This window comes from Setaria italica, chromosome III (assembly GCF_000263155.2).
Source record: "Setaria italica strain Yugu1 chromosome III, Setaria_italica_v2.0, whole genome shotgun sequence".
Lineage (NCBI taxonomy): Eukaryota > Viridiplantae > Streptophyta > Magnoliopsida > Poales > Poaceae > Setaria > Setaria italica.
Genome location: NC_028452.1, coordinates 4,632,983 through 4,656,963, shown reverse-complemented (window position 1 = coordinate 4,656,963; position 23,981 = coordinate 4,632,983). Strand labels below are relative to the sequence as shown.

The window sequence follows — 23,981 nt, the reverse complement described above, 5'->3', positions numbered from 1 at the left end:
CCAACCTACAAAACAAAGGTGTTTTGCCCCTGTAGAGCACCAGTAGGCTGCCTGCTCCTGGACGTCTGTCATGAGCTGTGCTGGTTGCTTGGGGCTGCTTCTTGTGAATGCTTCCAAACCAGCCATGAAACCAGGCATGTATGTAGAGTTCATCCCTTTCTTCTTTGGCTTGGCGAGCCCCCTGCGCTTCTGAATCCAATCATGCACCATGCTTGTCCCCTGAACTGGCGCCTGATGAGGAATGCGCAGTAGGGAGCAGACAGCATGCCAAATTTGTTGCTTGTATGAGCAGTATGAGAACATGTGATCTGCTGTTTTTGCTTCCTGATCGCAAAGAGCGCACGTGGTACTATCTTGGACGCCGCGGCGATGACGCCTAACTGTCCAGAGTCTGTCCTTGGTGGCAAGGCACATGAAGAAGCGAACCTTCAATGGCGCCCAGCTTTTCCAGATGAGCTTTCCGGCAGCGGAGGTGGCAGCGCCGATGAAGAACATCCTGTAGGCGGATTTAGATGAGAAGAGGCCGGATTCCCATCTCCAGCTGACCACATCCTCCGTTCCAGGCGCCAACTGAACTTGCTGCAGTTCATGCCACATCTGGACGTATTGGTGAATTGCTTTCACTGTTAGCGGTCCAACAATAGAGCATATCCACTGTTTGTTCTGCAACGCTGCCGCTACTGTCATTTTGTTCCTCGTCCTTACTCTGATCAGACTACAAAGATCTAGCGCAATTCTGCAAGGTGATGAACCGGCGTTCCACCTGTCGATCCAGAATAGTGCAAGGTTGCCGTCGCCTAGCTGCACTTGTATAGATGTCTGAAATGCTTGCTGGAGCATTTTGTCATCGCCAAACTGAATTCGTAGCTGCTCTCATGGTCTGTTGTTGTCAGTTTTGCGAGCCATAGCTATCTCAGTCGTAAGGCATATGAGGTAATTCTGAGGTCCCGTATGCCAAGCCCGCCCAGCTCAGTTGGTCTGCAGGATGCTATCCACGCCACTGAACATTGGCCTCCATGTGCAGAACGATTCCTAGCCCAAAGGAACCCTCTTCGACGTTTATCGATTTCCTGAGAAACGCACCTTGAGGGAGATCAGTGTGTATGTGGAAATGGAGCTTATAACCACTTTAACCATTGTCAATCTTCCTGCTTTGTTTATGAGGGAGGCTTTCCATGTTGGGATCGAGCTTGCCACACGATCAATCAAAGGCTGGAGATGGGATTTTCTTAATCGTCCTACTGTCAGGGGAGCCCCAAGTACTGAATGGGGAATTCAGCTACTTTGGCCGACAGCATGTTGGCGATTCCTTGCAGGAGTTCATCTGTGCAAGCTATTGGAGCAATAAGACTTCTTACTGTTACTGATTGGAGGCTCTTTTGAAGTCTTCAGAGGAAGCCACCTATGATTTCTAGGTGGACTCTCTAGAAAAAGAGAGAAATCCTAGAAATTCTCACAAAAAAGATAAACATCCGACCATCAATCGATAGATTCAAATCATCATAGCCATTGGATCTATTATATTTTCTAAAAAATTACCCACCTATGCCATTATAAAAATAGCCTAAGTAACCCCTAAATTTATATATAAATTACCCACTTCTAAATTTATATAAAATAAACTAAAGTAACCCCTAATCTTTGTTAAAATTACCCACTTATACCATTATAAACAATATTTAAAATAACCCCCTAATTTGCAACCGAATTGCCGACCACTATTACTTAAAAACTTAAAGTATCCCGTTAAATTTGCATCTATATTACCCGTGCATGCCATTATTAAAAATAACATGATAACCCTACGTTTGAATCAAATAACCTTAATTAAAAATATACAGCAATATATGATTCTAAATCGTCTATATCTTGCACTATTGGTATATGATATAATAATTAAGGTCTATACGTATGATGTGTGTCACCATTTATAAAGATATAGAGGAAGTGATGAGAATATAGATTTTTATGTTAAAATTGTATCACAAACTTAGGGTTCATTAAGCAAATTCAAGCGCATACCTGCGATGCAAAGTGAAAAGTTAAAGATTATAAATGTGGATGAAAATATTATAGAGTAATTACTAACTAAAATTTGTTACAATTGGATGAAGATAATAAGTATATATCTATGTAAGTATTATGTTCAAATATTTAACAAACGAAAGGTAACTTAAGATAATATTTTTTAGCAATATAATCCCATTTTTTCCATTGTAGATTTTGTATTAGTTCCCACGAGACAAGCTAGAAAAAAGAGACAAATTCTCATAAAAATTAAAAATATCAAACATCAATCCTATAAACTCTAATAATCATAGCCATTGATCTATTATATTTTCTAAAAGTTACCCACCACTATCATTGTGAAAATATTCAAAAATGAGCTCTAAACCTATATCTAAATTATCAAGTTCAGCTATTATAAAAATAATCTAAAGTAACCTCATAATCTTCATCCAATTTACTAATACATATCATTATAAAGCATAACTTAAAATGTCAATCTAAAATTTTATCTATATTACCCACGTATGTTGTGATAGAGGCGGAGTGCCCGATCTTTCGGTGAGTGGAGATAATTTCGATTTGGTGGAAGTAGACCCTCACGATCCGACTACGACGAGCGAACCCGAAGCGCGAATGCAATCGATGAACCAACTCCCGATGGTTACCAACCTCGCCGGTGCAAGATCAACTTGATCACGAAGATCGTTTCCTGCACGCAATCGAAAAACGAACAAGAAAAAGACGCGAGCAATCTCAATATCACTCGAAGGTGGAGTTCTGAATCACACGAGGACAGCGCGTATTTGCGCGTGTTCGAGAGTAGCTAAAGCTAGATGTAAAACAAAACTCAAGTTGTAAGCAAAAGGGACTCTAACTAAATAAAGGGGGCGCAGCCCCTGGAGTCCGGAGGAGGCGCCACGGCAGGAGGGGGCACGCGTGACCAGGGAGAGGGCCGCGGCTCCCAACCCTAGGCGTCCCACCTGGGCTGCCCTGTTGGGCCATCTTCTTATTCCGCTGGGCCTTCGTTTCTTAAAAACATGATGAAGTTTAATTCTCTCGCACGGGCCCGAGTGATTGGCCCAACTGGATGATCAACTGTAGGCGCCTGAGGTGGAGGAGCAATTGGAGGCGCCGAAGGTGCTGCTAGTGTAGATGTACTCGTGGTGTCCTCATCATCCTCCCCTTCTTGAACTGAAGTCGTCCTCGACGGCAACTCCTCATCTTCGTCCGCATACGATTTCAAATCTGCAACATTAAAACTCGTGGAAACACCAAACTCCACAGGCAGGTCAAGGATATAAGCATTATCATTAATCTTAGTTAGCACTTTAAAAGGACCAGCAGCATGTGGCATCAATTTAGAACGACGTAAAGTAGGAAACCGATCCTTTCTCAAATGCAACCAAACCAGATCACCCGGTTCAAAAGTAACATGTTTTCTCCCTTTACTACCCGCAACCTGATATTTGGCATTAGCAGTAGCAATGTTTTGTTGAGTTTGCTCATGCAAGCTAATCATTTGATCAACATGGGCAGCGGCATCTATGTGTGGGGCATCCTCAGCATCAAGCGCAAACAAATCAATAGGTGCCCGAGGAATATAACCATAAACAACCTGAAAGGGACACATCTTTGTAGAAGAATACGTTGCATGATTATAAGCAAACTCAACATGAGGCAAGCAATCTTCCCAACGTTTCAAGTGTTTATCTAAAACAGCCCTAAGCATGGTTGACAAAGTTCGATTAACCACCTTAGTTTGTCCATCAGTCTGAGGGTGACAAGTGGTGCTAAACAGCAATTTAGTTCCCATTTTATTCCACAATGATCTCCAAAAATGACTGAGAAACTTAGCATCATGATCAGAGACTATTGTATTTGGAATACCATGCAAACGAATAATCTCGCGAAAGAACAATTCAGCAACATTGCTACCATCATCAGTCTTATGACAAGGTAGAAAATGAGCCATTTTGGAGAAACGATCAACAACCACAAAAATATTGTCCCTCCCCTTCTTAGTTCTAGGCAATCCCAAAACAAAGTCCATAGAAATATCAAGCCAAGGGGAAGTAGGAACAGGCAAAGGCATGTACAAAACATGGTTGTTCAACCATGACTTAGCTTTCTAGCAAGTAGTGCAGCGTGCAATAAGGCGCTCAACATCAACGCGCATCCGGGGCCAAAAGAAGTGGGCAGCCAGCACTTCATGCGTCTTGTAGATGCCAAAGTGCCCCATGAGACCGCCTCCATGCGCTTCCTATAACAACAAACGACGAACCGAGCTAGCTGGAACACACAGCTTGTTAGCGTGAAATAGGAACCCGTCCTGTATGTGAAATTTGCCCTATGGTTTGTCATGAATACAATGGGCGAAAGCATCTTTAAAATCAGCATTGTCCACATATTGATCCTTCACAGTTTGCAAGCCAAAGATTTTAAAATCTAACTGTGACAGCATGGTATAATGACAAGACAAAGCATCAACAATGACATTTTCCTTCCCGCTCTTGTGTTTAATAATGTAAGGGAAAGACTCAATGAATTCTACCCATTTTGCATGACGACGGTTCAGGTTTGTTGGGGTACGAATATGTTTTAAAGCCTCATGATCAGAATGAATTATAAGCTCGAGATGCCAAAGGTAGTGCTGCCAAGTATGCAAAGTGCGCACTAAAGCATAAAGCTCCTTATCATAATATGGTGCGTGGTTCGGAAGCTGTGCGCCGGGAATGAGGTCGATCTGGTGCTCAATGCCACGAAGTGGTGGGAGTCCCGGTGGCAAATCTTTTAGAAAGACATCAGCGTACTCCTGCAAAATGTTAGCAACCGCAGGGGGAATATCCAAAGATGGTGCATCATCAAGTGAAATGAGCACACTAGAGCATAAAAGGGCATAGCATGGCAAAGGAGCATCATGTAACTCATCAAAATCAGCACGTGTAGCAAGCAAAACAGGAGCATTCAACTTGATTTCAGAATTAACAGAGGTCGATGGTTCAAGTTGTTTAGCAGTTTTAGCAGCTCTAGCAAGATCATCTTTAAGAATTTGTTCAGGTGTCATTGGATGTATAATTATTTTCTGACCCTTAAACATGAAAGAATAGTGATTTGAACGACCATGATGCAAGCTATCAGTATCATATTGCCAAGGTCGCCCAAGTAACAGAGAGCATGCTTCCATGGGAATAACATCACAATCGACAAAATCAGAATAAGCACCCATGGAGAAAGGAACACAGACCGATCGAGTAATTCTAATTTTCCCACCATCATTAAGCTATTGAATGTGATATGGATTTGGATGCTTACGAGTGGGTAAAGATAACTTTTCAACCAGCGCGGTACTCGCCAAATTGTTGCAGCTGCCGCTGTCGATGATGATGCGAATCGACCGCTCCTGCACAACGCCCTTGGTATGGAAAAGAGTGTGGCGCTGATTCTTCTCGGGCGGAGCGACCTGTGTACTAAGAACATGCTGCACAACAAGACTTTCATATCTATCGGCGTCGCCCGGGTTGACATGTACTTCCGCTTTTGCTGCATGGTCAGTGGCAAGCATAGCATGTTGAATATCTTCAGAATCACTAGCGGAAGAATACTCACCATCGTCACGAATGAGCAAGGTACGCTTGTTCGGACAGTCCCGAAACACATGGTCAAATCCTCTGCAATGATGGCACTGAATATCCCGTGTGCGGCCTGTGGAAGGCGCTGCGCCTGTGGACGGGGGAGCACCTGCAGAAGTGGCTGCCCGCTCACACAGTGTAGTGGCGGGCGTGGACGGTGCAGGGGGCGCGAGTGCTGAACAGGATGTTGAGCTTCGTCCTGCAAAAGAGTTAGAATATGGCTTCGAGCGGCGTTCCTGCATTTCACGTTTAGCTTTGCAAGCAAATTCAAATAATGTGGTCATATCATAATACTCCTTATAATCAAGTATATCCTGAATTTCACGGTTAAACCACCACGAAAATGTGGCCATGGTCAGCGTCGTTTTACTCACTAACCCACAATGAATCATGCCTGTTGGAATTCCTGGTATTGGTCCTTCATCAATTTGTGAACCTTGCTGAAAAACGTTGCATTTTATTAAGCAAATCGCGGGCATAATAAGAAAGGTACAAATCTGTGTCGCATAGCAGCTTTTAATTGATCCCATGTGGTGGAGCTGTAGTGGGATGTTTTTGTTTATATTCACGCCACCAAATTAAAGCAAAATCAGTAAATTCACTAATAGCAGCTTTAACTTGAGAACTAGTAGGAATATCATGGCATGTAAATTTCTGTTCGACTTCTAATTCCCAATCAAGATATGCAGCAGGATCATATTTACCATTAGAATATGGAATTTTAAATTTTATCTTAGCAAAAGAATCATTACCGGGATGGCGTGGCACACGGTGAGCACGGCCTCGACGGTCTCCACCGTCCTGCTCCGTGTCACCACCGTAATCCTTCTGGAAATCTGTGACCATCGTGTTCAATGCATCGAGGCATGACACGATGGTGTCGAGCATGGTCTTGGTGGCTGTCTGTGCGAGGTCGAGCTGATCGAACCGCTCGTTCGCCGTAGTGACCGTGGAATCCATCCATTCATGCATCGTCTTGATGTCTGCGGCAAGTCCATCAATCTGTGTCCGCATGTCCTGCAGCTGTTCATCCTGCTTGTCGTCCTCACCTGCCATGGTTAGCGCAGACACAAAACCGACGCCAAAATAGGGGTGTAACGGCTCACAAGGCGCTCACACTAGTGCTGTTATCAATGTCTTATCCGTTCTTACCTAGCACACAGGGGCGACCCGCAGCCGACCGGAGGAACTCTCGAAAGATTGGAGCAGCGATTGCCTGGAAACAAAGTCAGCTCGTCGTAGAACTATGTGGTGTTCTAGGTAGGCTGCACTCAAGTCAAGGATTAGCATAATCAAACAATAATGCAAAGTTGAATTATAGTGCTAAACACGAAACAAACGCTGTTGGAAACAAGTGCGAAAGTGGAACAAGGAAGGTGGCAAAGGTGGAGAGGGCGCAACAAAAAGTTTTTTTTCGGATGTTTTTTTTCTTCAGGAGTCCTCAAAACCGATAATATGAACACAGAGGATCTCAAACAGCAAATTGCGGCACACACTTTTTTCGAAACACTCTCTCTCTCTCTAGAATAAGGCGAACCTCAGAAAAATGTACCAAGAAAGAGAGATACGGATATGAAAAGCTAGCACGGGGTGCGTGGGGAAGGGCGCGGTATGCGTGGGGAGGGGGGGTGCGGAGTTGCCCCGGAGGGTCGCTACCCAGGGGGGTTCACGGCGCGCGCAAGGGGAGTTTCCACCGAACCAAACCGGATCACCTTCCTTCTCCCTGTTGGTTTTTTTTTTGCTTCTTTCCTTTTTTTTTTGCACTTTCCTTTTTTTTAATGCTTTCTATCTTCTTTTTTTTTGACAGGGGAGGGGGCGATCGGAGGGGTGGGATGGCGCGGCGCGGTTGTCTGGTCACGACCAGGGGGTGCGGCACGAGGGGTGGGGGGTGTTCGCGCGAGGGGACAGCGCGAGGGGGGGCGGTGGGCGCGGCGTGGTAGGATTGGCGAGCAGCGGAACGGCGGCGACGAAAACTAGGGTTAGAAGAAAAACGAGAAACAAGAGATTAAAACACAAGTAACCAACAACAATTGAACGAGTAAGCACACAAATTAAACAAAGACACTTATTGAAAGAATATGCGAGGCTAAACGGTTGCTGGGACAAGGATCTAACCTGAAAAAAAATTGTTTTGGTTTTTGTGGACTGTAGGAAGGGAAAAGCACTCGTTAAAACTCACCAATCAACCTGGAAAGCTGATACCACTTGATAGAGGCGGATTGCCCGATCTTTCGGTGAGTGGAGATAATTTCGATTTGGTGGAAGTAGACCCTCACGATCCGACTACGACGAGCGAACCTGAAGCGCCAATGCAATCGCTGAACCAACTCCCGATGGTTACCAACCTCGCCGGTGCGAGCTCAGCCAGATCACGAAGATCGTTTCCTGCACGCAATCGAAAAACGAACAAGAAAAAGACGCGAGCAATCTCAATATCACTCGAAGGTGGAGTTCTGAATCACACGAGGACAGCGCGTATTTGCCGTGTTCGAGAGTAGCTAAAGGTAGATGTAAAACAAAACTCAAGTTGTAAACAAAAGGGACTCCGACTAAATAAAGGGGACGCAGCCCCTGGAGTCCGGAGAAGGCGCCACGGCAGGAGGGGGCGCGCGACCAGCGAGAGGGCCGCGGCTCCCAACCCTAGGCGTCCCACCTGGGCTGCCCTGTTGGGCCATCTTCTTATTCCGCTGGGCCTTCATTCCTTAACAGCATGATGAAGTTTAATTCTCTCGCATGGGCCCGAGTGATTGGCCCAACTGGATGATCAACTGTAGGCGCCTGAGGTGGAGGAGCAACTGGAGACACCGGAGGTGCTGCTGGTGCAGATGTACTCGTGGTGTCCTCATCATGTTGTTATTAAAAATAACCTAAATTAAATACCTAAATCTTAATCTAATTATCTTTATGTGCATCATACAGAAATATTAAAAAGTAAGCTAATATATGATTCTAAGTTACCTATTTATGTCATTATTAATATAAAAATACTAAGTTAACGCATATACAGTGTCACCATTTAGACCATTTATACATGTATGTGAGGAATCGATGAAAAATATTGATTTGTATGCTAAACATAATGTATGGAGGATTGGAGGTGCGATACAAAATAGAAAAAGTATGAACATGGATGAAAAAGTGCATAGAGTAATTATTAATTAAAAATCAATTACATCTGGACAAAGATAGGTACATAGCTATATAAATATTATGTTGACGTATTGAAAAAAATAAGAGAGTAGTAGGTAATCAATTTTGATTATTAGCTAGGAGTTTAATTTTTAAATAATTTTCAAATACAATAGCTTCTAAAAATATTAGCACATGCAGGAGTACGGGTTGATGGACTAGTTTTTGCAATTTGGTATGCAAGCTTGAAGCGTTGCCAAAGAAATTCAGCAATTTGGTATGCAAGCTTGAAGCGTTGCCAAAGAAATTCAGTATATCCCTTATTGTTACCAAGTCTTGAACATTGGGTGCGACAAAAAGCATGACGTCGTCAGCATATAGAGAGCACTGATGCTTGATTGCTGCATCTACCAGCGTCTGGAGAACTCCGACCTAGGTGGCTTTGTTGATGAGACGTTGGAGGACCTCCATGACAGTGATGAATGGCATGGGAGACAGGGGGTCACCCTGCCGTAGTCCCCTCGCGTTCTGAATCAACTTTCCAGGGTCACCGTTGAGAAGTACTCTGGTTGTGGCTGTATAGAGGAGAGATGATATCCAGTCCTGCCATTTGGTGCCAAACCTGAAAGCTTGCAAGACTTGAAGCAAGAAAGGCCAATTGACTGTATCGAATGCTTTGGAGATGTCCAATTTAATCTGTAAAGTTGCCTTCTTCCTGCGGTGCAGCGTTTTTGCGGCCATCTCAACAAACTTAAAGTTGTCGTGTATTGACCGTGCTTGATGAACGCACTCTGATTGATATCAATCAGGCGCTGAAGTTCTGGTGCGAGCCGGTTAGCGAGCAGCTTGGCAACAAGTTTGGCAAAACTATGGATCAAGCTAATGGGCCGGTAATCCCCTGGTTGGCTGGGCTCTGGAACCTTTGGCAGGAGGGTTATCAAGGCACCATTCAGGCGGCGCAGCTGTATGCAATTGTTCCTGAAGAAGGCATTAAACGCCGCCATCACGTCATGTTTGATGACAGGCCACGCTGCTTGATAGAATTCGGCCGTGTAACCGTCTGGGCCGGGTGCTTTGTCCTTTGTCAAGGAGTTAACAGTGTTCCACACCTCTTCTTCAGAGAAAGGCAGATCAAGGTGCTGCAGCTGCAACGGTTGCAAGCCAAGAGCTTCCAAGTCAATGAATTCAGTCCTGTCAGCAGCTGTGCCTAGGATACTATGGAAGTGAGAGAACAGCATTGCCTCCTTTTCCTCATGACTGAATGCCGTGTGTTGTCCCTGCTGTAGCTTGGCGATATATTTCTTCTTGGCACGGTGACCTGCATGGATATGGAACAATTTCGTGTTGGCGTCCCCGTCGCGCAGGAAGGCTATTTTTTGCTCTCAAACGTGCCATTGTTCTCTCCAGGGAAGAGAGGCCAAGAGTTTTGAGCTTGAGTTCTTTTCTGAATTGGGATTCTTGCTCGGTGAGAACTCTTTCCTCCTGTGCTTTCTCAAGCCATTGGACAAAGCGTCTGAAGCGGCCCATGTTCCTCCGGTTCAGGTTAGCATTGTTCTTATCGGTGGCGTTTAAGATGAGGTTGAAGTCTCCAGCTAGCACCCATGGACAGGTTAGCCTGCTGTGCACCGAACGTAGTTCATCGAGGAACGCCAGCTTATCTTCGTCGGGCTGCGGACCGTACACCGAGGTGAGGCACCAAGGTTCGCCGTGCGTGCCCATGACGATGGAAACTGTGACCGAGAACTGTCCCTGTGAGCAAGTGACATCCGGACTTCGGCACGCGATGAGTATCCCCCCACTAGCACCAGAGGAAGGCAGGTACGAGTAACTCGAGAAGCTGGATCCTAGCATTTCAGACAGCATGAAGGGGGATATTACAGGTAGCTTTGTCTCTTGACAGCATACAACCGAAGCGTTGGCGTCCTGAACCACTGATCGTAGTGAATCTCGCCTGCTTCGCGCGTTCAAACCACGGGTGTTCCAAACTAGGAGGTTGTAGTTGCACAGATCCATGTTTAAGATCAACCGTGAAGCGTGCATCGCATCAGTGTGCGGTAACCGCTGCTCCGGCTTGAGACGCGATGCGCAGGAGCTCGTCGTCGGAGAGGGCATTTGCAGCCGGAAAGATGTCCCGGAGCGCGGCAAAGTGCTGCGGTTGCATGGTTGTGGCGAGGAAGCGGTCGAACTCGCTGTCCAGCACACGTTGCGCGTCCTCATCACGCGAGATGATTCCAAGCTACATAGTAAACAGTGATAGGTAAAATACTGAAGCTAGAGTTCAGCCCACCAAATCTGATTTTTTTGGAGACTTCAAACATTTGATCACTCGAAATTGAAGTAAATACTTTTAGGAAAAACATGGCCACTCAATTGAGTCTGCATATATTGGCAACACGATAAGGGCCCTAATGTAATGTACAAGCATCGCCAGCATCTGTAATTTTGTTACACTGATGGAACCTATCCACTGAGACACCAATCCTTGAACGGACAAGAAAACGAAGCATCGTCATCAGCATCAAATCTTCTGTGCTGGTATAGTACTGTCCAATGTCTAAGCTATCGGTTAGCGCATCAGTTTCAGACCTCCGCCAGGAAGTCAAAATGCTAGCAGTTTCGAGCTCGTTCGATCGTCCAGTGTTTAGGTAGATGCACCAGCCAACACACGCACACAAACACAAATATCAAATCCCCATTACTCTCACTGTCGCCATGGATTGACGATAGATGCTCGATGCAACGTCAACCTCAAACACCACCCTCCTCACTATTACTCACTGTCTTCTCTGTTGCTATCTTGATTGGTTGAAGCACCACCATGGCAAAATGAAGCTACACACATCAGGACATCAGGTCAGTGTTCTGCTGTCCTGGACGCAGCAGCTGCATTCTGTTGGCTCAGCAGCTAGCTAGATAGCTGCAGCCTGCAGGATGCAGGCAGGAACAATCATGGGCTGATGGGCGTGGTGACCCCGTGCTACCGATTCCTCTGGCGCTTTGCTGCTGCTGCGGCGGCGGCGGTCGGGAAGCAGCGGACGGCGCTGTCCGGGGAGCAGATGTCCGGCACGAAGGCGGTGCTGTCGGGGCCGCCGCCGTGCTGCCAGTGGAGCCCGGAGGCCGTCAGCGGGGAGGGGAGCTCCGGCACCGACCACTGGATCTCCGGCACCTGGCCGAACAGCTCGTTGGCGTCCCGGTCCTCCGACGACGAGCGGTAGTACGGCGAGCCCCCCGCGCTGCCGCCGAGCTTCCCGCTGTCGGCCTGCCGATCACAGGAAACACGACGTCAGAATGCCAGACTAATTACAACACCACTGACTAATCTTAATCAAACAATAAAAACCGCATCTTTATTGAAACAACAGAGGTTGGCGCTGACCTTGGAGGTGCCGCTCTCGCCGAAGCTGAAGCCGCCGTTGAAGTCGCTGACGCCGCGGAAGAACTCGCCCAGGGGCCAGTCCATGACCCCGCCGGCGATGCGGGCCTGACCGGCACCGAACGCCGGCGCCCGCGGGCTCCGCTTCGGCGTGGCCCGGCTCGCCGCCTCGGCGTGGCGCGGAGCAGGGGAGCCGCCGAACTGTTCGTTCACGACCGACCAGTCCGCGAGGGTCCCGGTGACGCCGGCCGCCCAGCTGAAGTCGCTCTCGCCGAAGAGCGGCGGGGCCGGGTCGCTCTTCGTCGGCGGGGGAGGCGACGTCTCCGGCGGCTCCGGGGCGGGGTCGTCCAGCTCCTGGCCGACCTGGACGCCGGTGAGGAGGAAGCGGCGGTGCGCCGAGACAAAGGTGTTTGCGGTGTGCACGGCGACGTCGCAGCTTCGGCAGAGCAGCGCGCGGTCCTCGAGGCAGAAGAAGTAGGCGTCGCTTTCCTGAACCCGCCGCGCAGGCGAATCAGGCCCAGTCCAAGAAACTATAACATCTTCTTGAAGACAATCCAAGATCAAGAACGCACCTGGCATATGTCGCACTTGGGCGGCGACACGGCCGCGGCGGCGGCGGCGGCGTTTTGGCCGCCGGGGGCGAGGAGGGGCAAGCGCTGGTGCTTGCCGGCCAACCGGTTGGCGGCGTGGACCTCGCGGTCGCAGCGCGCGCAGAGGGCGGCGTCGTCGGCGCAGCAGAGGACGCTCGCCTCCGCCGCCTCGCAGGCGCTGCACAGCACCTTCATGAACAACGCCGCCGCCGCCGCCGGCACCGCGGGCGCAGAGGCAGAGCTAGCCGCTCCTCTCGGGGCGAGAAGCGCGTGGGCCGGGCTGGGAATCGAATGCCAAGTCCCGATGGCCTTTGCGGGGGTTGTGGTGGTGGTGGGCGAGCGGCATGGGGGGGTGGCGGTGCGGTATTATGGAGGCGCGCGGCGTGGGGAGGAATGGGAATGGAATGGATTCGTGGCGTGGGCGCGGTGGAGGGGACGAAGGGGGCGACGTCGCCGGCTCCTGTTCGACGAGGCGTCGAGCCCTGATGGCCGCACAAATACAACCGCCATCAAAGTCGTCACTTTTATTCGATCATGCTTACTGACGAGTGACCAGTACCGAGCGAGGAGATAGAGTGAGACCACTACTATGGCACAAGTAGTGATCGATTTCCATGGGAGAATAACATTTTTCTTTGTTCATTTGACCCCTCTACTTATCCGCTCATACTATTAATTTGGTCCAATTTCTCTTATGGAAATTTTCTTTTCTTTTTTGTTTCTCTTGGAATGAGTTTTGTTTCACTTTCAAATGATTTGGTCCATTTCGGATAATTCAGGGGTGTAAATTTAGCTTGCACGATCACGGTGGTACTGAACTTTTGTATTGTCGTGAAGTTCGTTGACAGCAAAATTTCAGGGATCCCTTCTTACGCTGTGTTGGCACTCGGCAGCAGTTGGTTTTCACAGAACACTATCACATACAACTATGACCCAGTTGCAGGAGAGGATCCTGGAGGAGATAGGATTAGGATGGGGTGGGTCGAGTCTATCAACATGTTGATCCATTGTAGTTTCAAAAAAAACATGTTGATCCATTGTCGCGGCTCATTTGGTTTACAAATTGCATTCACATAACATAAAAACCACCTACTTAATTACCTTAAATTTTTAATGGAGTACAAAAGAATATACTTATATACATGTAGGCATACTCATTGTTATGAAAGTATGCATTGCACTACAGGTACCTCACTGTTGATGGTCATGTCGCATAAGGACAATAGGGGGACAAAACTTCAGTAAACAATTAGCCAATAATACAAACACCTAAGTTAAGTCGACGAATTCAACCACAGAGAACCTAACGAATTGAGCTTGATCACTAAACTTCTGAGTAGAATAATGCATGCATTCTAAGGTTGATCCACTTTTTATCTTCATAGAAGATACATATAGCTCAATAAAGTCAATAAAGTAGGCACATATATGAGATATCATATTTATTTAATTTAAAGAAAAATACTTTGTTTTTAATTGAAATGAAATATGTTATTGGAAAATCAAAACGTGTACCTATCATCCATAAATAGCACTACTTATTTTCTTCTTGGATATATAGCACTATTCATTTTCAAGTTGAATTGTGACAAGAGGTAATTGACAAATCCGATCCATTTGCTTTTTTGTATGTTTCTACATTGGCCTGTTCGCTTCAGCTTATAAGCCGGCTAAAAAGATGAAACGGCTGATTTGTTGTGAGAGGAAAATACTGTTTGGTGGCTGATAAGCCGTCTGAATAAGCTGAAGCGAACATGTCCATAGCATCCTGCATATCTTTATTTTTTTTCCAAGCTGGATTATGGCAGCCAAGTGATGCAGGGCTACTTGCATCCTATATTCCTAGTTGGTGCAATCATTGCAACAGAGTGGACCTGATTCAGTGTATCCAGTTTTCCAAGCTAAGGGGATGAAAACGACTCCATCGATGCTGGGCAGCAGGTGGGGTGGTGAGTAGGGCCTTTTCCACCCCTTCGGTAATCCCATACATATGCAGATGCAGAGCATGTAATGTGATCTAGTTAGTGCCACACCGACAAAGTTAACTATCCTCAACAATGCTTCATCCTATGCACTTGTTCATTCTAGGAGAAAAAAAACTCAGTGATGTAGTCACGTGAATTTCCACATTGTTGTATTTACAAGAATAGTCGGCAACTTGAACATAGGGCCTGTTTGGCTTTCGGTGCTAAAGTTTAGCACCCATCACATCAGATGTTTGATACTAATTAAGAGTATTAAATATAGACTAATTATAAAATTAATTGTACAGATGGAGTCTAATTCGCGAGACGAATCTATTAAACCTAATTAGTCCATGATTTGACAATATGGTGCTACAGTAACTATTTGCTAATGATGAATTAATTAGGCTTAATAGATTCGTCTCGCGAATTAGGCTCCATCTGTGCAATTAGTCTTGTAATTAGCTCATGTTTAGTCCTCCTAATTAGCATCCGAACATCCGATATAACACCGCTAAAGTTTAGCACATGTTATCCAAACACCCCCATAGTCTTAATGAGGTGAAAATGGTAGCAACAAAGAGATGGGTTGAACTTCTCCGACCATGCAACAATATACACCATGCAAAAAGGTACAGTGAACCTGACAAGACGATCCGATCAACCAATCGATCGAATTTAAATATGCCTCGTAATGGCCGGTGGAGTCACTACATCATAAAAACACATAGCTTCATTCACTCTAAGGGTGTGTGTGTGTGTGTTTGCATGCTCAACCTTTGCAATCTCTACTATCCATCATGCTTAGTTATACATGATGTAATAATAATGGTTGCTGCAAAATTAAGAACCAATTTAAACGGAGTGGCCAGTGAAGGATCACAAATAAAGCAGCTGCAGCCGTCGGGAGCACGAGAGGGCAGGGCAGCGCGAGCGTGGCCGTCTTAGCGATTAAACACGCGCCAGATCGTTAGTGGGCAGGTGTCCTGTGTAGGCAGTTAACGCACTGCTGCTTAACAGCTAACAACTCTCCGTGTCCCCATTTACTTGGACAGAAACAACGTAACTACGGCATCAATATTGGATCCAGCTCTTATATTCAAACTGGAAAGGTGTCCGTGAAAATCGATAATTGTCGAGCGAGACAGGGTCATCAATGTCTATCAACTCTAGCTACAATGTTCAGTTTCTGTTGAACTCTCTCCGTCAATCAACAGTATATTTTTTAAACAAAGAATTTAATGTTGTAAGCTTTGATTGGTATTAGTAAAATTATATGCAATTTAGTATTTAAAAGTCGCATCAAAAATTTCAATTCAAAATATATACACCCTGCAATAACGGACAGTAGGAGTACTGAGCTATCAAGACGGTATAAAATTGACTTGTGGTATTATATTTTCCGTGACCAATCTTCATAGTTTTGTATATATAAGATATTGAAGCTACAGGAGTTCGGCGTCTTAATTCTGGATTGTCATTTACTACTTCTGGACGGAGGGAGTGATTGAGGGTTGAGTCTTTGTCATAAACAGTGACGAAATCTTTCATATATGCCTCCGGCCTCCCGCTCACGTACACGTGTAAGTCTTGCGTCGAAGGTTTTCAACACACATGGAGGAGACAACAAAAGCGTATCAACCTCCTTAAGCTCAAGAGTTTAGTTGCTTGAGCTTGACTCGTTTACCACTAGAGCCAAGATTATTGTACTTCAATCATTTGCTTAAGCTAACGAGCGTCAAACAGTAGAATTTGACATGATCCCTCTATTTTCAAATATACAACACGTTAAACATCATATATTTAAAAAACTGAGGCAGTAGGTAGTATATATCGAAGCGATGACTTCAAGCCCTTGAAACAATTTTCAGCAGAGGCACGGTGAGCCTTCATGTGCACATATAGAGAGGCACACACACATATATGCATTGCATATACCCATGGCAAACTTTTTCCGGTCACAAGTGGTGCGGAAAGGGAACGTAGAAAAACGGTGGATGGATTGGAAGCCGATCGAGGGCGATCGAAGGGAACTGTGGCGCCATCCTATCCCGTCTTAAATTCGATCTGGTAGGCATGGTGCTAAGAGCGCGTTTGGCAGTGCTCTACACCAGCTCCGCTTCCTGCTCCTTGCTGCTCTTGCTCCCGCCGCTCCTGCTCCCCCAGAAAACCCATTTGGTACTGATTCTCCATTGGCTCTAGCTCAATCTCGATGGAATCCAATCACTCGCCGGTCGCTACCGCAGACCCCCATCCCTCGCGAGCTGCTGCTACTCTGAAGCGACACGGTGTGGCCGCCGGAGTGGGCCGACGACGCCTACTTTGCAAGGAGGCTGCTCGGACGTTGGAGAAGGCTGGCAACGCCTACTGCTCGAGTGCGAGGAAGGCACAAGCGTTGGAGAGGTGTGCCGCGGCCTATCACGCGAGTCCGAGGAGGAGGTCAGGGCGTTGGAGAGGAGCCTCGTCACGCAAAATCCATCGCCCATGGTAGCCTCGTCGATTCCTCCCGATGGAGATGCATGGCCTGGATCTCAGTTGGGAGTGTTGCACCGGCAGGGACCTCGACGGGGAGCGCTGCGCCAGCGATTGGGGAGTGCGGGGCCGCTGGCGAATCGAATCCTCACCAAGCTCCAGTGGACGGTCGGGGAAGAGAGGCGGGCGGGGACGAGCGAGACAGGCGAAGTGGAAGGGAATCGGGGGGAGGGGGAGCAGGTTTTTTTCCGCTCCTCCCTCGCTGTGGAATCGAGCGGATCGCTCCGATTCGATTTGGGGGCAAATCGGGCAAGCAGCGATGCCGTTTGGTAGCGCTCCGCCAATTCTCACGCGGAGCGGAGCAGCGGGAGCGCTACCAGACGCGCCCTAAATTTGATTTCTTAAATTTTGAATTGTCATGTACTACTTCTGGATGGAGGGAGGGAGTGATTGAGGGTTAAGTCTTTGTCATACAGTGCCGAAATCTTTCATATATGATATGCCTCTGCCCTCCCGCTCACACGTGTACTATGTCTTGTGGTCGAAGGTTTTAAATAGACATGGATGAGACGATAAAAGCGTACTTGTTTGTTATGTTCAAGCTCATCAACTCCTTATAAGCCCAAAAGTTTAGTTGCATGCTTGAGCTTGACTCGTTTGCCACTAGAGCCAAGATTGCACTTCGATCATTTGCTTAGGCTAACGAGCGTCAAACAGTAGAATTTGACACGACCCCTCTGTTTTCAAATAAATATACAACACGTTAAACATCTAAAAACTAAGGGAGAGTAGTTAGTATTGAACTGACGACGACATTAAGCACTTGAAATAATTTTCAGCTAAGAGGCACACATATATACCATGTGCATATACCCATGGCGAATTTTTCCCGGTAACAAGTGGTGCAGCATGGAAACGCAGAAACGGTGGATGGATGGAAGACGACCGAGGGCGATCGAAAGGGAACTGTGGCACCATCCATCCTATCCCGCCTTAAATTCGATCCGGCCGGCATGGTGCTAAATTTGATCGTATCAACTGGAGCGTATCCAAACCATATCCACACCACACCCATATGGGCGCCGAAAACGACGCACGTGTAGGCCTAGTGGTACTAGGTCAGAAACTAGACGCAGGGGACCATGGGATGCAATGCACACCGCCAACGCAAATTCAGAATGCTACGCACACCACAGAGCCTTCATATTCCAGGCTCTGTGGGACCCACAGGGCTTGCTTAGATGGCACGAGATAATGTCCGGCACAATGAAGGTTGAGAGCTACGTCGTCGTCCTCGTATAATTGCAAATGAGCTTTTGACCATGGTCCTTTGGAGAGATATTTTGAGATAGTATACAATAACTAGTTAGCGGCGGACCTAGAATTTTACCATAGGGTATGCCAAAAAAAATCTTATGCAATTCAATAAAACCATTTACAATTTGGTAAACCACATGCACTAAATAACATGATAAGTCTTAAATTCAAATATTAAGATAGAAACAATAACAAATCACAATATAAATAGTTCAAATGAAATACAAATAGTTCGAAATATAAGTATAACCGAAACTTACAATATTACTTGTCTGCTTTATTTACCCACCGCTTTTTGAATGATATGAATGTCTTGATTATATCTTCTTCATTCACTTGGAAGAAAATATTCCGCTCAATGAATGTGAGCGGACAATCGTCCAAAATACTATCACCTAGCTTATTCCTTGACTTTTTTTTCACTTTAACTCTTGCAGAAAATACCCTTTCAACACTCATTGTTGACACTATTAAAAGCAATATCAATTTGAGAAACAAGTAAACCATATCATACACTTTGTGCCTCCATGTTTGAACAAGCTTAAATGAGAGATCAACGATGTTGTCTAGACCCTTGAGGCTATCATCTCGTCTTATGTCATCAATATAATTATCAAGTTGCATTCAAGTTTTAGCAAATCATTGTTGGAGAAGTTCTTGGGATAAAATTCAGCCAATCTACGTACCTTCTGTGCATCAAACAAAGCAAATGAATTGGAAGGACTGAAGGCTGACATACAAGAAAGTAGCTCCATATTGATCTCATCAAACCGATTATCAAGTTCTTGACTAATTTGATCAATGATACTAATATATACTTCTCTTCTAAAATGGTCATCATTTGTTTGGTTTTGGGCACGGGCATACCTTGCTGATTTTCCATATGGTACATAATCACGATCCATAGCAGGAACTTCAACATCATATTTAATGCAAAAAGAAGTGACCCTCTCAAGGAAGTGTTCCCAACCATCAGACCTCAACTGTTGCATTTTGTTCTTTGCCACATTAACAAGGGAGATTGCATTAAGAATATCTTAATCCCTTCTCTGCAAACACTCGAATAACTCATTTGTGTATCTAAGAATAACATACATTAAGTGCACAAAGAAAACGAACTCAAAGATTTCAAATGCTCCAAGTGCAAAATGTATCTTTGTCCAATCATCCTTATGTGAAATATCATCACCAAGATCAATAAGCACATCATGAATTGAGGAATACATAGTAATGATGGTGCATATAGTTTTATAATGAGAGCCCTATCGAGTTTCACCAGGTCTAGGCAAACTCATCTCTTGATTTAGTCCACTCCCTGATTCAAGCTCACCACACTCAAGTGCTTTCTTAATATTCTCAAGCCTAGCATTTCGAAGCATACCATGACGCTTGCAAGAAACTTCAATAATATTCAATAAGATAGATACTTGTCAAAAAAGCTCTTACAATCAGTATTTCTCTTGGCAACAGCAACAAGAGCTAGTTGGAGTTGATGTGTAAAGCAATGAATATAATAGGCAGAAGGTGACTCTTGCATGATCAATGTTTTTAGCTCTTTAATACCTCCTTTCATATTGCTGGTTCCATCATAACCTTGACCTCTAATTTGAGTCATAGTCAATCCATGACTAACAAGTAAACCCTCAATAGCTTCCTTAAGTGACAAAGAGGTAGTATCATCTACATGAACAACTCCAATAAAGTGTTCACAAGGTCTTCCAAGTTTATCAACATAATGCAAGCAAAGAGCTAGTTGTTCTTTATGTGATATGTCACTGGACTCAACATCTAAAATTGCATAGGGCTCATCACCAAGTTCTTCAATTATTTTCTTTCTAGTTTCTATGGCACAACAATGAATAATTTGCTTTTGTATCTTTGGGCTAGTTAAGGTGCAATTACCTAGAGCATTATTCAAGACATACTTGTTCACTTCATCACTATTTCCTGCAAGAAACTTCAAAAGTTCAATAAAATTTCCTCTGTTGCTAGACTCTTCATTTTCATGATGTCCATGAAATGCCAATTCTTGATGCAAAAGAAACTTGATACATCTAAGTGAATATGTCAACCTTTTCTTATAAAGATGAAGATCCTCATCAGTCCACTTCTCAATGTGATAATCAATTGCTACCTTGGGATTTAAACCAATGTATCTCTCCTGAGATGCATTATGTGCCATAGAACCACTATGTTTGAGAAGTGTTTTGTTCCATCAACAATAAATGTATTTGACGCAGTACCCTTCTTGAACAAGTAGCATATAAAGCAAAACGCAGAATCCTTCTTGATACTATATTCAAGCCACTCATGATTATACATCCATACAAAATTGAATTGGCGATCCCTTGCTCTTCGAATTGCATCTTGATCATTAACATGATAACTTTCAATAAGCTGCCTTTCACCTAGATCATGTAGAAGGCGATTGATGTCATAAACCGGCGGCTGTGATGCGGGTGGTTGCAGTGGCGGAGATGAGGGCACATGATCCATGATTTCTGCAACTATCACTCCATCCTACTCTTGGTTCTGTTCTTCCACAAAAGTTTTAACCGGAGATGGGACAACATTTGAAGCAGCAGCTGCTGCTGCCTTCTTTGCTGCATGTTTCTGAAAAAGAAGTGCAATATCTCTGCCTCTCTTCATAATCCAACCGTTCTGAAAAAAACAATGTCTATGTAATGTAAGTACGACAACTAACTAGATACTATAGCAAAATAAACATGTAATGATAGAATCATGTTTTAAACTTTCGGGTAGAAAACTTACAAATCATAGCCTCACATGATATGAATTTAAGAATGTTGATGGATTGATGGTCGGTTCAATAAACTCACGAGCTGAAATAAAAAAAGGACTCATACATAAATAAATAAAAATATCCAAAGTCCGCCGTTGTTTAAGAACATAAGTTTTTTTCAAATAAGAAAAAAAATAGAAGATAGATTAATCTTAAACCTCCATCGTCCGTCGAAACTCTCGGACCAATAAACAAAGTGACGGAGATCATCTTGATTGACTCGCCGGCACCGATGGAGACGCAGTCATCACCTGCGGCGTCAGATAATCGAACTCAAGTCAGAGGGCGTCGCCACCAATTTGGCACTACAAATAGGATCCTACTTCATCGTATATACCATTGTAGATCTTGGAGTTGATGATCTGGACGGCCGTGGTGTTCTCGACGTGGACGTCGTGTCGCCGTTGGTGTTGGGGCTGAACGCCGGTGGGCTGACGGAGAGGCTCCGCGCAGTCGTCGAACTTGAGGTGGAATTACGGGCTGTTCTCGATTCGCAAGCCCCACACTATCACGCCATCAGGCCCCGCAATGTGGGTGTCAGGTTAGCGTAAACTAGGTAAACTGGGCGAAGGCAAATCGTCAGGTATACCAGGTAGCTGGGATCTAGGGTATGCCGTGGCCCACCCGGCGTACCGTGCGTGTTTCCTGTGCCTGCTCGTAAGATATTTTTGGTACCTCCACCTCCCATGGACCTAAAGGGAGCTCTTCATGTGCTGCGGCTGGAAACACTGGATTATTTTCTCTCTATAGTTTTGGATTAGAAAAGAGTGGTAACAGAAGAAAATAGCTTCATCTCTCTCTCTTTTCTGATGAGTGGGATGAGCATGCATGATTTTTTTTTATACCAGATGAGCATGCATGATTGAAAGCCATGACGGACGCGCAAAGACTGGTGAAACTTTGTGGGCTGTCGTACGGACTTTGGAATGATTGGCCCGATAGTGGAGCATACTTGTGAGAAGAGAGAAAGAAAGAGGAGACGAGAAAGAAAGAAAACCCTAACCCTGCGCAGCACCCAACGGAGCCGCATCGCCGCGTGAGGAAACATGCGCAACCGAGTACAATTAGGACAGTTCTAACATATGTAATGATGATAGTATATACTCCTATAGTACTACATTAATAATAACCGGACACTTGCTATTTGTAAATGAAATGAAATGAACTCAAGCGGGAAAACAAATCGTCATCGACTCTTTTATTATGCATCTCTTTGCATCGGTACATGCATACCCTTCACGGTTGTCTGGTAAGGTTGGCGGCACTCCGGGTCACACTTGAGGCAATTTGCCTTGCATTCCTCCTAGGTTAAGAAACATCTCTCAGGTTGCACGCAGCAGTAGCAGGGCTGGTCGTCGTGTTCCTCCTCCGACACCCCGCGGCTGAGGACGACCTGCACATGTGAATTGCAGTAGTTTAATTTAGGAGTATTACTTTGAGTACGTGTCCATCAGTAGTGTAAGAAATAAACAAATAAAAATCATCACAAGGTGACGTATTAATTCTTACACCGTGCTGTCAAAGCGAGGCATCCAGAAAAGAGAAGGACGATCAAGATAGTCCTCGTAAACACCATCTTGGATGATCTTCGAGGATTTTTATCACCTGCTGCTCGATCGATGCCTGAAATGTGACCACCATTAGACGACGTACACTCATAGAAACAGGATCTTAGGAAAATGAGAATAAACAACAACAACGACGACGACGTCAAGACTCACGATCGCAAAGCCCGGCGCTACACGATGAAATTTGCAGGTCCATTACTTTACTTATAGGCTGTGTGGAGGTGGAGCGGAGCGCTACGAAATTTGAATTGTTGCCGGATCAATTGTTACTTTACTTATAGGCAAGGGTGCTCAAATTGCCGCTGCCCTGTTGCTGCCAGTCTAAATTAAATTATGCTAAACAAATAGGGTGTAATTAGTTCAGCAATGAAGGTTGATGGCAACTACGTCGTCGCCGTCTTGGCTGCGAGAGCTCCTTATGATTGCAAATGAGCTTTTGACCATGGTCCTTTTGGGAGATATTTTAGATAGTATACTAGGAGTATACATGTTTCCTGTGCCTGCTCGCAAGATATTTTTGGCACCTCTACCTCCCGTGGACCTAAAGGGAGCTCTTCCTGTGCTGCTGCTGGAAAGAAACACTTGATTGTTTTCTCTCTGTATATAGTTTTCGATCTGAAAAGAGGGCTAACAAAAGAAAAAAAAATAGCTTCACCTTTCTCTCTTTCCGCCGAGTGAGTGAGATGAGCATGATTGAAAGCCATGACGGCGAGACTGGTGAAACTTTTGCGTGGGCCGTAGTATGGGCTTTTGAAGAAATGGCCCAATGGTGGAGGATACTTGTGAGCCCAAATGCAAGTATTACACACGGGTGAACATTTTGGGCCCAAGGTTTCCTTTTTTCTGCTTTCTTCTTCACGTGCCACACTTATTGGATTCTCTTGTCCTAAAAAAACTTATTGGATTCCTGTACTGAGCAGGCCGCGGGCCTACAACAAGGTAAGAGCAACTCCAAGAGTACGTCAAAAAATTCTTTTCCAAAATTATGTATTGGAAGTTCTTCTAAAAAAATTTCCTCCAAAAATATATCAATCCACAACAGATCGCTAATAAATTGCTCCCAATATTTCAAAACAGGCCATGTCATCGTATTGGGCCCATCAGAAGGGACGCGCGGGCGTGCGGG

General features: G+C 45.3%; 1 protein-coding gene across 1 annotated transcript; it reads right to left on the bottom strand.

Moving 5' to 3' along the window:
* Positions 1–11,110: 11,110 nt before the first annotated feature.
* On the bottom strand, positions 11,111–13,233 carry LOC101767951 (B-box zinc finger protein 22). Its single transcript, XM_004960543.2, has 3 exons — positions 12,714–13,233; positions 12,145–12,630; positions 11,111–12,027 (listed from the first exon to the last, which is right to left on the bottom strand). The coding sequence occupies exons 1-3, from the start codon at positions 12,924–12,926 to the stop codon at positions 11,746–11,748; spliced, it is 981 nt and encodes a 326-aa protein (XP_004960600.1). The 5' UTR covers positions 12,927–13,233; the 3' UTR covers positions 11,111–11,745.
* Between the last annotated feature and the right edge of the window lie 10,748 nt (positions 13,234–23,981).